At 38.6% G+C, this 13,570-nt stretch overlaps 2 protein-coding genes across 2 annotated transcripts in view; one reads left to right on the top strand and one right to left on the bottom strand.

Moving 5' to 3' along the window:
• LOC109429038 (tetraspanin-9) overlaps nt 1–13,570 on the bottom strand; it is a 76,876-nt gene that overhangs the window by 20,736 nt on the left and 42,570 nt on the right. The gene's annotated exons all lie outside the window — the stretch shown is intronic.
• Nucleotides 8,133–12,903, top strand: LOC134286952 (uncharacterized). Its single transcript, XM_062848663.1, has 5 exons — nt 8,133–8,311; nt 8,721–9,459; nt 9,539–9,950; nt 10,824–12,765; nt 12,843–12,903. The coding sequence occupies exons 1-5, from the start codon at nt 8,133–8,135 to the stop codon at nt 12,901–12,903; spliced, it is 3,333 nt and encodes a 1,110-aa protein (XP_062704647.1).

The raw sequence follows: 13,570 nt of genomic DNA, 5'->3' as shown, positions 1-13,570 counted from the left end.
TCTATATGTCTTAAAATTAGGGTGGCTCAGTGAAATATCAAAATATTTTTTTTAATTTTCTCAGTTTTCAAATTAGTTTAAAGCAATGTTCCAGAAAGTTGTTCTTCAATCTGTTTGGAGAAATTTTGCCAACGACACCAATTGTGTAGGTCATTTATATATTGCGCTAGAGCCATTTTTTTTTTAAATTGGAAAATTGGACCCAAATATTCGTTTTATTCGATTTTTTTTTCTTTTTAAATTCTACATAGTTTGCATCTTCCAGAAAGTATTAGATCTGATAATAACAGGCAAAATTTTTGATAATCCATCAATTCGTTGATGAGATATGTTAATTTTCCTACAAAAAAGACGAAATTTTCGAATGCCGTTTCTTTGAAGGGGGGAAACGAGGATACAACTCCTGCGGATTTGAAAGATGCCATACTAAGGATCACACTGTGCATCGATGTTTTGGTGGATTGTGGTGGATTCGTTGTGCAAAATTGCATTGAGTAATGCGATTTTTGTATGGAAATTCACAATTTTATTCGGTAGTTTGTTCTTTATTGTGAGAAATTAAATGTAACAAATATACAGGGGATACTCAAAATAACTGGGACAGGTAAAATTTTCACTTTGCAAAAAATGTTCATATCGCTGTAACTTTTCTAAAAAGGCATCAAATATTCTCAAATTTTTACTGTAAGTTCATCAACTAGTTGTGTATCAGTGGTCAAAATTTGGAAAAGATCGGGCCATTCTACACAAAGTTATAAAGGTTCTAGAAAAAGGTATAATTACCCGATAGCCAATTTTGAGCTGTCATATCTCCGGATTCAATGATCCGAATGCAATGAAATTTTGATCATTTATGACTTATATAATGAGCTATTAAAAACATTTGACTAAACTTAAAATTCTTCACACGAAAGAAAATTATTTCGAATAGATTATTTTTCTAATATAACATCAATTTATCCAAAACTTCATCATAATTTCAAAATTCGGGATAGTAATTATAGTTCATTTAAATTCCCTCTAATTGAATTGAATATATTTATGTTTCAAAGGAAAGCAACCAAATAGCCGGAATTAAATTGAAAAAAGTATTGGGATGCATATGAAAAATAGATAAATTTACTGAAAAAACATGGAATAAATGAAATCGCCATAACTTTTTTCTTACTAATAATTTCAAATTGAGTCAACTGTTTTTCAAAGTTCATTATATTAGTCATTAATGATCAAAATTTCATTGCATTCGGTTCATTGAATCCGGAGATATAACAGCTCAAAGTTGGCTATCGAATAATTATACCCTTTTCTAGAATCTTTATAACTTCGTGTAGAATGATTCGATATTTTCCAAATTTGAACCACTGATATACAACTAGTTGATGAGCTTACAGTAAAAATTTGAGAATATTTGATGCCCTTTTCAAAAGTTACAGCGAGTTGAATATTTTTTGAAAATTGAAAATTTTACCTGTCCCAGTTATTTTGAGTATCCCCTGTATAAACCATATAGTAAATGTTACATTCATATTTTCACGGTTCGATATCATATCTGAAACACACTTAGCTAGGACTTCAGTTCAGTTCCTCAGCTATTAGTTGAGGATGTTTAAAAATACTTTTAAGGACTAATGATTTCAGAAACTATTAAGATACACGTTTGACTATTATATTATCTCAGTCTATACAATTTATACATTTCTAAGCTATGTACATATTATATAAATACCTAACATAGTTTAGCACAAGTAAGCTTAGATACTAAATACTGCATATGGAATGTATGTAGGTACATAATTGATCATTTGACACATTCCACGCACTTCTACGCCAAGGGTGGTAAATTTCAAAGTGGTTGTTTTGCCCCAAGTTTTCCAGCATATGAAAAAGGGTAGATTCAATCTTAGGAAAACCATTTGTTTTACTTAAAATTTGACTGGTAACTTATTTAAATAGTTAGGTGAAATAATAGCATTTTATGTAAGAAAAATGAAATTTTTCATTGATAAGTTTCAAATATGCCTGCTTGCATATGAAAGTTTAATAATATTATACCTATTTTTTGTAAATGTAGTATAATAATGTATATTTTATACACCCAAAGGCAACTTTTTATAAAAATGGGTTTAGATATGTTTTAAGCACTTTTTGCAATAGCCGCTATTTAATGGTGTCCCGTTACGAAAATAGCACATTTGTTGTAATAACTAATTTATTACGAACTTTAGAAAAATAGTTTTCAGGATTCTCTTAGTACTCGTGGAGACCTTTCTTCCAACACATGGGTTACCTTGATCGACGCATTATCTTAGGCGTTACAATGGGTACGTAGACGTGGTGTCCCGTTACGAAAATTTTAAAGACATTCATAAGTGGATAAATAAGTTTGGTTTGATCAAATATTTAACCAAAAAACTGTAACCATGATGAAATGATATTGTAGGTGTACATAATCCTTATTGGTGTAACGGCCCTACTGGAACAAAGCCCGCTTCTCAGCTCTACGAAATCTACGTAAAGAAATGGCAGGAATTCTGATAGATCAGTATAACGAATGATATTTTATTGAGTTTTGTTGTGACAGCATACTCTTTGAATGCTATAACCTTTTCAACATGTCCTATGAATTACCACCATGATGTATAAAAAGGCTTATAGAATCACATAACGTTCAAAACATAAAAATCCCGAAGTTATGGTGGACATTCCTTTTTTATCCCATTAATCACCGCATAATTTACTTTTATGACGACAAACATATTTTGAAGCTTATATTCTTATTAAAAATAAAAATAATGCATCACGAAAATGGCATTGCATTACTTTTTGTGACTACATAAATTAGTAACCATTGATTAAAAGTCTAGCGATCTCCCTCTTGTCGTTTTGGTTGTCAACCTTTTTTTCTTCTCGAAATCCGTTTGTTTGAATTGTTACTGGTTGTCGTTAGCTAAATATCAACGGAAAGCCCCCATAATGCCATCGCTTCCAAAATAAAACATTGTTTTCTCTAACCTCGACCAAGCCGCGAGTTTAATCGTTATGTGTCCGACAAACTTTTTGCTTTTTTCTACACCGTGCTTTTTAAATGGGAGCTGAGTACCCGGATACCCTGTCGGCCTCCTCTCTCCTCTTCTTGGCGTAACGTCCTCCCTGGGACAAAGCCTGCTTCTCAGCTTAGTGTTCTATGAGCACTTCCACAGTTATTAACTGAGAGCTTCCTCTGCCAATGACCATTTTGCATGCGTATATCGTGTGGCAGGCACGAAGATACTCTATGCCCAAGGAAGTCAAGGAAATTTCCTTTACGAAAAGATCCTGGACCGACCGGGAATCGAACCCGTCACCCTCAGCATGGTCATGCTGAATACCCGTGCGTTTACCGCCTCGGCTATATGGGCCCTGTCGGCCACATAAGGGTTAACGGTTCCCCAAAACTAACATAGTTTAAAAGAAAAATCCCCTTTAAAATGTAAAAATAAAAATAAAGGATTATTTAAAGCAACATGCGACATATGCTTGAAAAGACTGTGTTGGAAGAATGTACTATAGATACATAAGTGACCCGATTTTGACAGCCCCTTTCCGGAACACTTCTTTTGCTCCCCTCAAAAATCTAAACAGATATTCATACTTTTTATTCCTCTATGTTCTGTCTTTCAGCAGTAGTTTGATGATGATCATAAATAAATTGGTCAATATTTGACCGTTAGATAATGAGAGCAAAAAGTTCGTCGCGAAATGGGGCTGACAAAATCGGGTCCGCACTGTATCATTAAATCTTCTTCGGATCATTATAATGTAGAATGTGGAAAAACCGCGAAGATAGATACGTCGCACAACCATAGTTTTGGAGATACGTACCCGACCCCCGATAACTCATTTTCAAAATACTGGCATTTCGTCAAACTTCATCCGATTTTTTTTAAGTCACTCAATCGATCATAAATTGGTGCTTATTTATTACACTTAAGTGGCCATGTATTATTCCGAACCATTTGGGAGATATTCCGGGTTGTACTGTGGTCAGGAGGTGGGGAAGGGATCTGTTTTGCCAAATGGCTAAAAGTGATTATTTCATGTGTGCTATTGTGTTTTAGAGGCCCCCGCGGAACCTGCTCCAGGTGTTACGGAGCGGCCATATTAGTTGATGCATACTTAAGTCATTTTTTTTCTATCCCATTCTTTCGGAATCATGAAGATTGACACGTCGCTCAGCATGTTTTGGTTGCCAACTAGAAATGTCCCCGATGACATCCCTGTGGAACCTGTGCTATATGTTCCGGGGTGGACAAATTATTTGATACATACTTCAGTCTATCGTTTCTGACTCAGTCATTCGAAATCATGAAGATTGATATGTCGCACGGCATGTTTAGGCTGAAAACCAGAAGTGTCCCCAATGGGGCCCCGCGGAACTTGTCACGGGGATTCGGATGGGCCAACTTATTCCAATCTGGTTACAGCAGCTGTGTTTCACTGTTCGCAATAAAAATTTCGCTGCAAATCGATGGTTCAAACATAACAACACTCGAAATAATCACTTTTAGCCATTTTGACAACCCCATGACCTCTGCACAATCCGGAATATCGCCGGAATGGTTCCGAATATTTAACGGCCACTTGAGTATAATTAACTCGCACCAATTTATGACCATTTGAGGGCGACTTCAAAAAAATCGGATAAAATTGACGAACTGCCAGCATTTTGAAAATGAGTTGTCGGGAATCGGGTACGTGAAGGTTAAATAAACCTCGAAACAGGTTCCCCAGGGCCCATTCCGATGGCCACCATAGGGCAAGAGCGGGTTTGAAGGCCTATTTGTGTCCTATCGGACAGCTACCATCTGTCTGAAAAACATTGCCGAAGACACCAACATTTTATCTAGCAAAGCATTTGATCTACAACTAGATGCCTTTAGCCGTAACGGGACACCATTAGCAAAACACTGTTTTCACGCGAGCGTAACGCTGCGCTCCCAAAACTAAATCAAGAATGTTTCCGAAACTATACATTTCTCAGTAAAACTCACTTCGGCAATCTTGTTCACATCAATCCAAAGAAGAAATGTCTTGAAGACTCTATTATTCAAAACCTCATAACAGAGCTAATATACGCATTTCAGTTTGAAATTTTTAAAAAGAAGATATCTACGATGGTGTCCCGTTACGAAATGTAACATGTTATATAAAGTAAATTGGAACCAAAACCCCATAGAACAAGTATTACATCAGGAAGTACATCTAATAAGCTTGTTATAAAACCTGTTAAACCATATGATCATGAACATTGCATTCGATTGCAGACGTCATTTGATCACGAAAGTTAGTTCCTCGCGGTGTCCCGTTACGCTGGAATGTGTCATTTAGTCAGTACTCTAAACAACCTTCAGAGAAAAAAAATTGAAATAATAATTGGAAAGGCAAATAATTATTTTGAATCAGTTTTTTAAATGTTGTGTTCAACAGTTCAACTGTACAGTAGGGTGGTTCATCAAATTGTATAAATAAATGTATAGTTTAGTGAGAGCCAATTATGACCAGAGAGTAAAAAATTCGAAGATTGAAAGTCAAGATTGACATTCTCATTTTTTCATTCGTGTTTGGCCACATTCATTGTCAGCTGAATGCCTCTATTTTTTCATTCAATACTCTGTCACGAATATTTTTTCGCACGTCGTAAAATGTCCAATTTCTGTTGACAGACGCACAATCCGACATAATGGACAAATAGAGAACATAATTATTATTCTAATTAACTATTATACACAAGTTTTGAGGTGATTGGAAGTATAATCGGGAGTTACGGTCCAGTTTTATTTCTCAGTGAAAATTGTCAGTTACAGAAAAATGAATGAATAAGTGAAAAAATTCATTCTCAGAAATGAATTTTATTTTGATCCCTCAGTTAAGAATTTCCAAAATTCACGTTGAATTACACTCATTGAAAATGAAAATTTTAAACTCTGATTATAACTATTGGTTGAAGCTCAACAAGCTGAGAGTAGTGTCAGTTCCAGTTGGAATGTGGCAAAATAATGAAAAATATGACAAAACTTGATTGGATTTCATATTGATTATGTTTAATTTCTCACAATGAACAGCAATATTCCAAATAAAATTGTGAATTTCTATTCAAAAATCACATTATTCAATGCAATATTGCAAAAGGAATCCACCATGATCATCAAAACATCATTGCACAGTGTGATCCTCATTAGTACATCTTTCAAATCCTGCAAGAATTATATCCCCGATTTTCCCCCATTGAAAGTAAATGACATTGAAAAAGTTCGTCTTTTTAGAAAAATTAACATATCTCATCAACGAATTGATGGATTTTCAAAAGTTTTGTTTGAAAATAACCGTATTGATCAAATTTTGAACTTTGTAGAAGACAGAAAGTACGTAGAATTTAATACAAAAAAGTTATTCGGAAAAACCGAATTTTTGGGTCCACTCAACCATAATTACACTAGTTTACAAAATAAAACGAAAGTCGTGAACTTCCGTCAAAGACCAAAATTTTTGAAGCATAATTTAGCGCTGATTTCGAAACCGTGCATCAAAAAATTTAAAGTAGAACAGTTTTTGAGTTTTAGCTCAATATCGAGTTTTACAGCTTTTTAAGATATGGAATTTAATAAAATTCAAAAATCTTGCGTTTTGTTCAACCAAATTTAAATATTTTTCCATAAATTAAAAGCTGAATAAAATACAATTCGATCATCTGAATGCAGGTTTTGCGTCAGGCTGATGAAATTCAAGATATTGGCGAGTTTTGGGGACGATCTCCTTAAATTTTAGCAAATTTTCTAAAAATATATGAAGAAATGTATTTTTTTCAATAAGAAAAAAACAATTTAAAAAATCTTTCTCAACGTTTATTTGACATATCTTATGTAGGCGAGTTACAGTAAAAAATTCAGCTCAATCGGAGCATTGATTACGGAGAATGAGATGTGTGAAGTGAGTGACTTTGCTTAAAAATAGAACAAAAATCGATTTCAAATCATCAACCTTGTATGGAAAGTCGAAAAAAATTCCGCTCTACTGTAATTTTTTTCCTTCGCGTTTTCGAACTCAGGGCATGATTCTAGGGCCCATATAGCCGAGGCGGTAAACGCACGGGTATTCAGCATGACCATGCTGAGGGTGACGGGTTCGATTCCCGGTCGGTCCAGGATCTTTTCGTAAAGGAAATTTCCTTGACTTCCTTGGGCATAGAGTATCTTCGTGCCTGCCACACGATATACACATGCAAAAATGGTCATTGGCAGAGGAAGCTCTCAGTTAATAACTGTGGAAGTGCTCATAGAACACTAAGCTGAGAAGCAGGCTTTGTCCCAGTGATGACGTTACGCCAAGAAGAGGAGAGAGAGAGAGGAGGAGGCATGATTCTACACCAAAAACGATCATCAGCTTACCGAGTTCAAAAATGCTGTAAACTAGTGTTATTGAAAATCGCTCTAGTGCAATACACAAATATCCTACAAAGTTGGTGTCTTCGGCAAAGTTACTCTAAATAAATAGAAGAACAACTTTCCAAACATTGCCTTAAGGTAACTTGAAAACTGAAAAAGTTAAAAAAACATTTTGATATTTTACTGGACCACCCTTATTTTAAGACGTATATAATTATAGCCCATTTAAATAGTAACAATATTGCCGAAGACACTTAACCTCTAAAACATCATCTTCATGGTAAAATAATGTTTTCCTCCTAAATTCGTGATCTGGCCCATTGTGCAATGTGTGAGTTTGGTGCACGGTGTACAATATTTAGAAGGTGATACCTGTGGAATATGGGCTTGTCAGTATAGAACTAATTGGTTATCGAAAAATAAATTATTGGTTACGCTTCATATCTTGTGTCTTTTTAAATGTTACGCTTGAAATGTTCAAGAACGTGCACTTTTACGTTCAGCTAATTGTGTAGACATTTTGAAACAGCAAAATGGAGGGCAGAAGAGAAAGAGAGTGAAAGCAGGGCAAACAGCCAAGAAACAAGAGTTGGGTGTTCACCATGAAAAAAGGAGAGATTCTCTCGCTCAGCACTTGAGCAGGTACCCAACAAGGTTGGCGGTTTCAGTACAGTCAGTTTAACGAGGATAGTGAACGACAACGGACGCCTTATGGAGCGCAATCTCGAAAATGTGTCAGAAGACGGTTTGGCGGGAGCTTACGTCCTTTCGGCCAATCAGCGTGACACAGCTGAGGAGTTAGAAGAACACCAACCGGAAGATGGAACATTCGCTGTCCCATCCGGTTACGACAGTGGCGCAGCCGGTAGTTCCGCCGGTTCGTCGAAAAAGTAAGTATAGGTGAAAAGTGTAACTAAAGAAACTATACTTGAAACGACTCCGGTGGAGATGGACGGAGCTCGTAGAAAAGACTCCGGTGGAAATAGACGGAAGTCTGTAAAAATAAATCGACTCCGGTGGAAATAGACGGAGATCGAAAGAAAAATCAGACTCCGGTGGAAATAGACGGAGCTCTGTCCGAAAAATGACCTAACTAAATCGATAGGAAAGACGAGCTGAAAAAAAAAAATAAAGTTTTGAACAGAGTATGCTTAAAAAAAAAAAGTTGAAACAATAATTAGAACATACGGGAAATAAATTTTGCATTTTAATAAAAGAGAGTGGAACGAAAGAATGAAAATGTTTAAATTTGTGAAAAAAGCAAGAAAAAATGAAAAAGCGTTGTTTTTTTCCTTCCAGGAAAATTTCGAAGAAAAAGCTGCTTAAAGAATTAAAGGAAGCTGTTGAAAAGAATAATTATCTAGGGGAGCAGGTAACACGACTCTCCGCCGAGCAGAGTTTGGCTGACACTCTTCGGCATGTTCGATCAAGCACAACGCCGGAAGAAATCCCCGATTCGAGAAGCGAAGCGATGCTCATTTCAACGATGAGCAACTGGACCCTGGGAACTTTGAACATACCAGAGTGCACACCAGCGGAAGGAGAATCGGAGATCGATAAACGGGCGTATGAGTTCTGGAAAGAAACGCTTGTCGCTTCTCTGCAGCTGGTCAATTCAGCAGACGAGAAAGCGAAGTTCGGTGTGTTCAAAATCAAAGCAGGTGCCAAATTGCGTGAAATCTTCAGTACAACCGATTCCACCACAGCGATGCCCGACGAACACACAGCTCCTTTCTCAAACGCTTTGGCCCGGCTTGATGACTATTTCGGATCGCGAAACTATATCCTGTCACAAAGAGGAAAATTGATGAATTTGTGCCAACTGCCGTCAGAATCCAGTGTCGAATTTGTTCGTCGCGTTGCCTCGGCCGCCAAATTGTGCAACTACGGAAATGATGAAGAAATGGAAGCGGTTGTGAGAGTAGTTACCACGGGTGCAAGTGACAGCCGCATCCGCATCTTGGCACGTAGAAACTGGGTGAAACAGGGCAGCATGAAGGGTCTAATTGATCAAGTACGAGAACATGAGCAGGAACAGGTAATTGAGGAGGAATTCCAAAGGACCCGCAGTCGCGGTGGTCCGGCAACTGTCGCAATGATTGCCCAAAATCCTCAAGAGCTTCAAGCGCAAGGACTTTTTCGATCAAATTGGCGTGGTAATTGGCGTGTTAGGGGAGCGGCACGAGGTAGTCGCGGCTCGAGACGTGGAGGAAGAGGTTTCAACCAAGGAATGTCACGAAACGAGCGCGGTAGCAGCCAGCACGGCAGCGGCTGTTGGAGGTGCGGTAGTATTTTTCATCAATCATCCACGTGTCCAAACGCCAGCAAAGCATGCCACACGTGTGGTCGAACGGGTCACATCGCTCGAATGTGTACGTCAGAGCGAATGTCGGAATTTTGGAACCGACCATGGAAACGACCGGCTGATTCGGAAGATCGGAGCGTACCGAGGAAAATTGCGGCCATCGAAAACCCAAGGATGGATGATGAGGTTGCTAACGAGGTACGAAAAGCCGAAGAAGATCCAGAGTAGACTCGTATTCTCAGAGTTAATTTTGACGATGACTGACTAAACTGAATTCCAATAGTCAGTTGTTTTTTTTTATGTTTTTATTGATGCTGAAATTGATTCTAAAACTGCACCTGAGAATAACGACTATGTATTACCTTGAAACCACATGACTAATAAAATGATAGCAAAAGTGAAAGATTTAAGCTACATATTTTCATTAAAAATATCGAACCCTTTATCTTATACGAGATATTAAAAATAATCTGACATTTTTTTGTACATATTATTGAATATTAACTTTGTTTAACTGAGAAGTAAAAAAAAAAAATATAAAAATAATTAATTCGTAGTGAAATCAAAAAAAAAAAACAAACAAAACTTTCCAATGATATCGTGCAGCCTCGAGGATTTACGGTATATTACTTGTATTACGGACAAATAGTTGTTTGTTGTTATCTATAGGTCAGTGTGTCAAAGCTGGATTCGAATATTCCGTAGTTCGTCAATCAGTTACTCGTGACATTGTACTGCGTTTCTTACTTTCCATTGCAACATACAGAGTGCTTTTCGAAACATAGTGTGAGTAGCATTCAGATTCTGACACTATGTTTTTGCAGAATGATTTTTAGTGCAATATATTCGTAGTGAAACGTCTATTTGTCTGTGCTCATATGAAGGCTATTTTTGTGCCATCTTCGTTCTTCGGTGGGTACTTGTCAGCTGTTTAAGATCATCCTTCTTAGTCATGTGGTTACAAGATTATTCACCCAGGTAGAATCTGGAAAATAAAGAAAACTATTATTTTCAGGAATTAATTCCGGCATTGAATATCGATCCACATAGCCTCAAGGTGGACAACGTACACACAAACAACCCTCCAGTAATTTCAGACTCAAGCTGTCTCATTAAAGCCAAGGTGGCTGGCATAGACATCGAGTTCATGATTGACTCAGGTGCCCAGGTGAACACGGTAACGAAGTTATCGTTCAGCAAAATCGTAGCTGATGAGTTAGCGTCATCCAAAATACTGGCTTTAAGCTCCAATACTGATCAACCATTGAAAGGATATGGCTCTAACGACCCTATTAAAGTCGTTGCTGTGTTTTCAGCAGAGTTGTTTGTCTCTGAAGACCGACCCGTAATGGTTGAAAAGTTTTACGTTGTGGATGAACTGAGAGCACTGCTGGGTTTCAACACAGCCGTAAGATATAGTGTGCTTGACATCGGACTGACCGTGCCTGTGCGATACCAACGCTTATCATTCAACCGAGGCAATTCGAACATTGCTCTAGTTGAATCGGCATCTCGACCTGCAGAGTTTCCTAAATTCAATGTGCCACCAATCACGCTGAAATACAACACGGATATGCCACCCTCTCGAAATGTCTATACCAATATCCCTATAGCATTTAAGGAACTAACCAAGCAGAAGCTTAGCGATTTGTTGATATCGGGTATAATAGAGGAAGTCACCCCCGATATGGATCGCTCGTTTTGCTCGTCCTTACTTGTAGTGCCCAAAGGCAGGGATGATATACGCCTTGTAATAGACCTCAGGGGCCCTAACCGAAGTATTCATAGGACCCCCTTCAAGATGCCAACGTTCGAGACAATTCTAATGGAGCTCCACGGCGCGGAATGGTTTTCAACCATTGACCTGAAGAACGCGTTTTTTCATATAGAACTACACGAAAATTCGCGCCATCTTACCAATTTTTTTGCTGGCGATGGAATATACAGGTACAAGAGGCTGCCATTTGGCCTCTGCAATGCCCCTGATATATTTCAGGAGGTATTACAGACAGTCGTGCTCGCCGGGTGTGAAGGAGTAGTTAACTACTTAGATGACATGATGATCTTCGGCAAAACCAAGGAGGAACACGACCGGAACCTTGCTAAGGTAATGGAATGTTTGAAAAACCACAACGTGATGATCAACGAAGAAAAGTGTAAATTCGGGCAAAAATCTGTGGATTTCTTAGGATTTCTTGTATCCTCCGATGGGTGGAAATTGGCAGATGACAAGATTGCGGCACTCAAGAACTTCAGAAGCCCCGCAACCATCGCAGAAGTAAAAAGTTTTTTGGGTCTGATTAATTTCATTGAGAGATTCATTCCTCATCGGGCTCAACGGACATGGAGATTGCGAGAACTGGCAAAGGGTGACCATTTCTATTGGGACAACGATTTGGAGAAAGAATTCGAATTTTTGAAAAACGATGCGTGGAAAACCGTTACCTCACTTGGATACTATAGCAGATTTGACGAAACAGAACTATACGTCGATGCGTCCCCCTTTGGCTTAGGCGCAGTTTTAGTTCAATTCGACAAAGACCATCAACCGCGAGTAATAGCCTGTGCATCGAAGACGTTAACTCCCGTGGAACAAAAGTACCCCCAGACGCAGAAAGAAGCGTTGGCGATGGTCTGGGGGGTTGAGAAATTCTCAATGTACCTTATGAGCATATCTTTCACCATAAGGACCGATGCTGAGGCTAACGAATTTATTTTTGGTGGCCTGCACCGAATCGGCAGGCGCGCTGTAACCAGAGCTGAGGCCTGGGCATTAAAGTTGCAACCGTACAGTTTTACCGTAAGAAGAATTCCAGGAAACATGAACATTGCGGATGCTCTCTCAAGACTGGTGGTGCAGAATCCTCCGGATAAGTCTTTTGACGACGAAACAGATGATAAACACTTGCTGTATTTCCTGGATACGGGTGCGATGGAACTAACATGGGACGAAATCGCATCATCTTCAGAACAGGATAAGGAGCTTTGCAGCGTCAAGGCGGCCATTGAAACCGGTCAGTGGGAAAGTGGACTTCGACGGTACGAGTCCCAATCCAGAAATCTTCGTTCTCTTGGATTTACGATATTCAAAAACGATCAAGTGATTCTTCCCCAAGCATTGCGGAATACAGCCATACGCTCAGCCCACCAAGGCCACATGGGAGTATCATCAACTAAAAGAATAATGCGTGAATACTTCTGGTGGCCAGGCATGAGTAGCGACGTTGAAGCATACGTTAAGGCCTGCGAAACGTGTCTCTTGCTTTCCAGAAAAAACCCACCGATCCCGCTTACAAATAGAGAACTCCCTAGAGGGCCATGGGAAATTATCCAAATTGATTTCTACACGGATAAAGAATTTGGATTCGGAGAATTTCTCGTGGTGGTGGATGTGTACTCCAGATACTTACATGTAATGGAAATGAAAGCGATCAATGCCGAATCAACGATCGATGCCTTGAACAAAATCTTCCTGGTATGGGGGTATCCGTTGATCATACAAAGCGATAACGGACCACCTTTCCAAAGCGATCTATTCGTCAAAACGTGGAAAAACAGAGGTATTGCAATTCAAAAGTCCATTCCAATGAGCCCTCAGTCTAATGGGGCAATTGAAAGGCAAAACCAGGGTATAAAAAAAGCTCTGGCTGCTTCCAAATTGGACAACTGCAACTGGCGAATCGCACTTGAAAGATATGTGCATTATCATAACAAGGTGCGACCCCTTTCGAGGCTAGGAGTCACGCCATTTGAATTACTAGTCGGGTGGAAGTATCGTGGCACGTTTCCTTGTCTATGGGAAGCTCGTGCTGACAACGATCTAGATCGTGAGGAAATAAGAGAA

The sequence above is a fragment of the Aedes albopictus genome, chromosome 2 (assembly GCF_035046485.1).
Source record: "Aedes albopictus strain Foshan chromosome 2, AalbF5, whole genome shotgun sequence".
In the NCBI taxonomy this organism is placed as follows: domain Eukaryota; kingdom Metazoa; phylum Arthropoda; class Insecta; order Diptera; family Culicidae; genus Aedes; species Aedes albopictus.
This window is presented reverse-complemented; position numbering and strand designations above follow the sequence as displayed.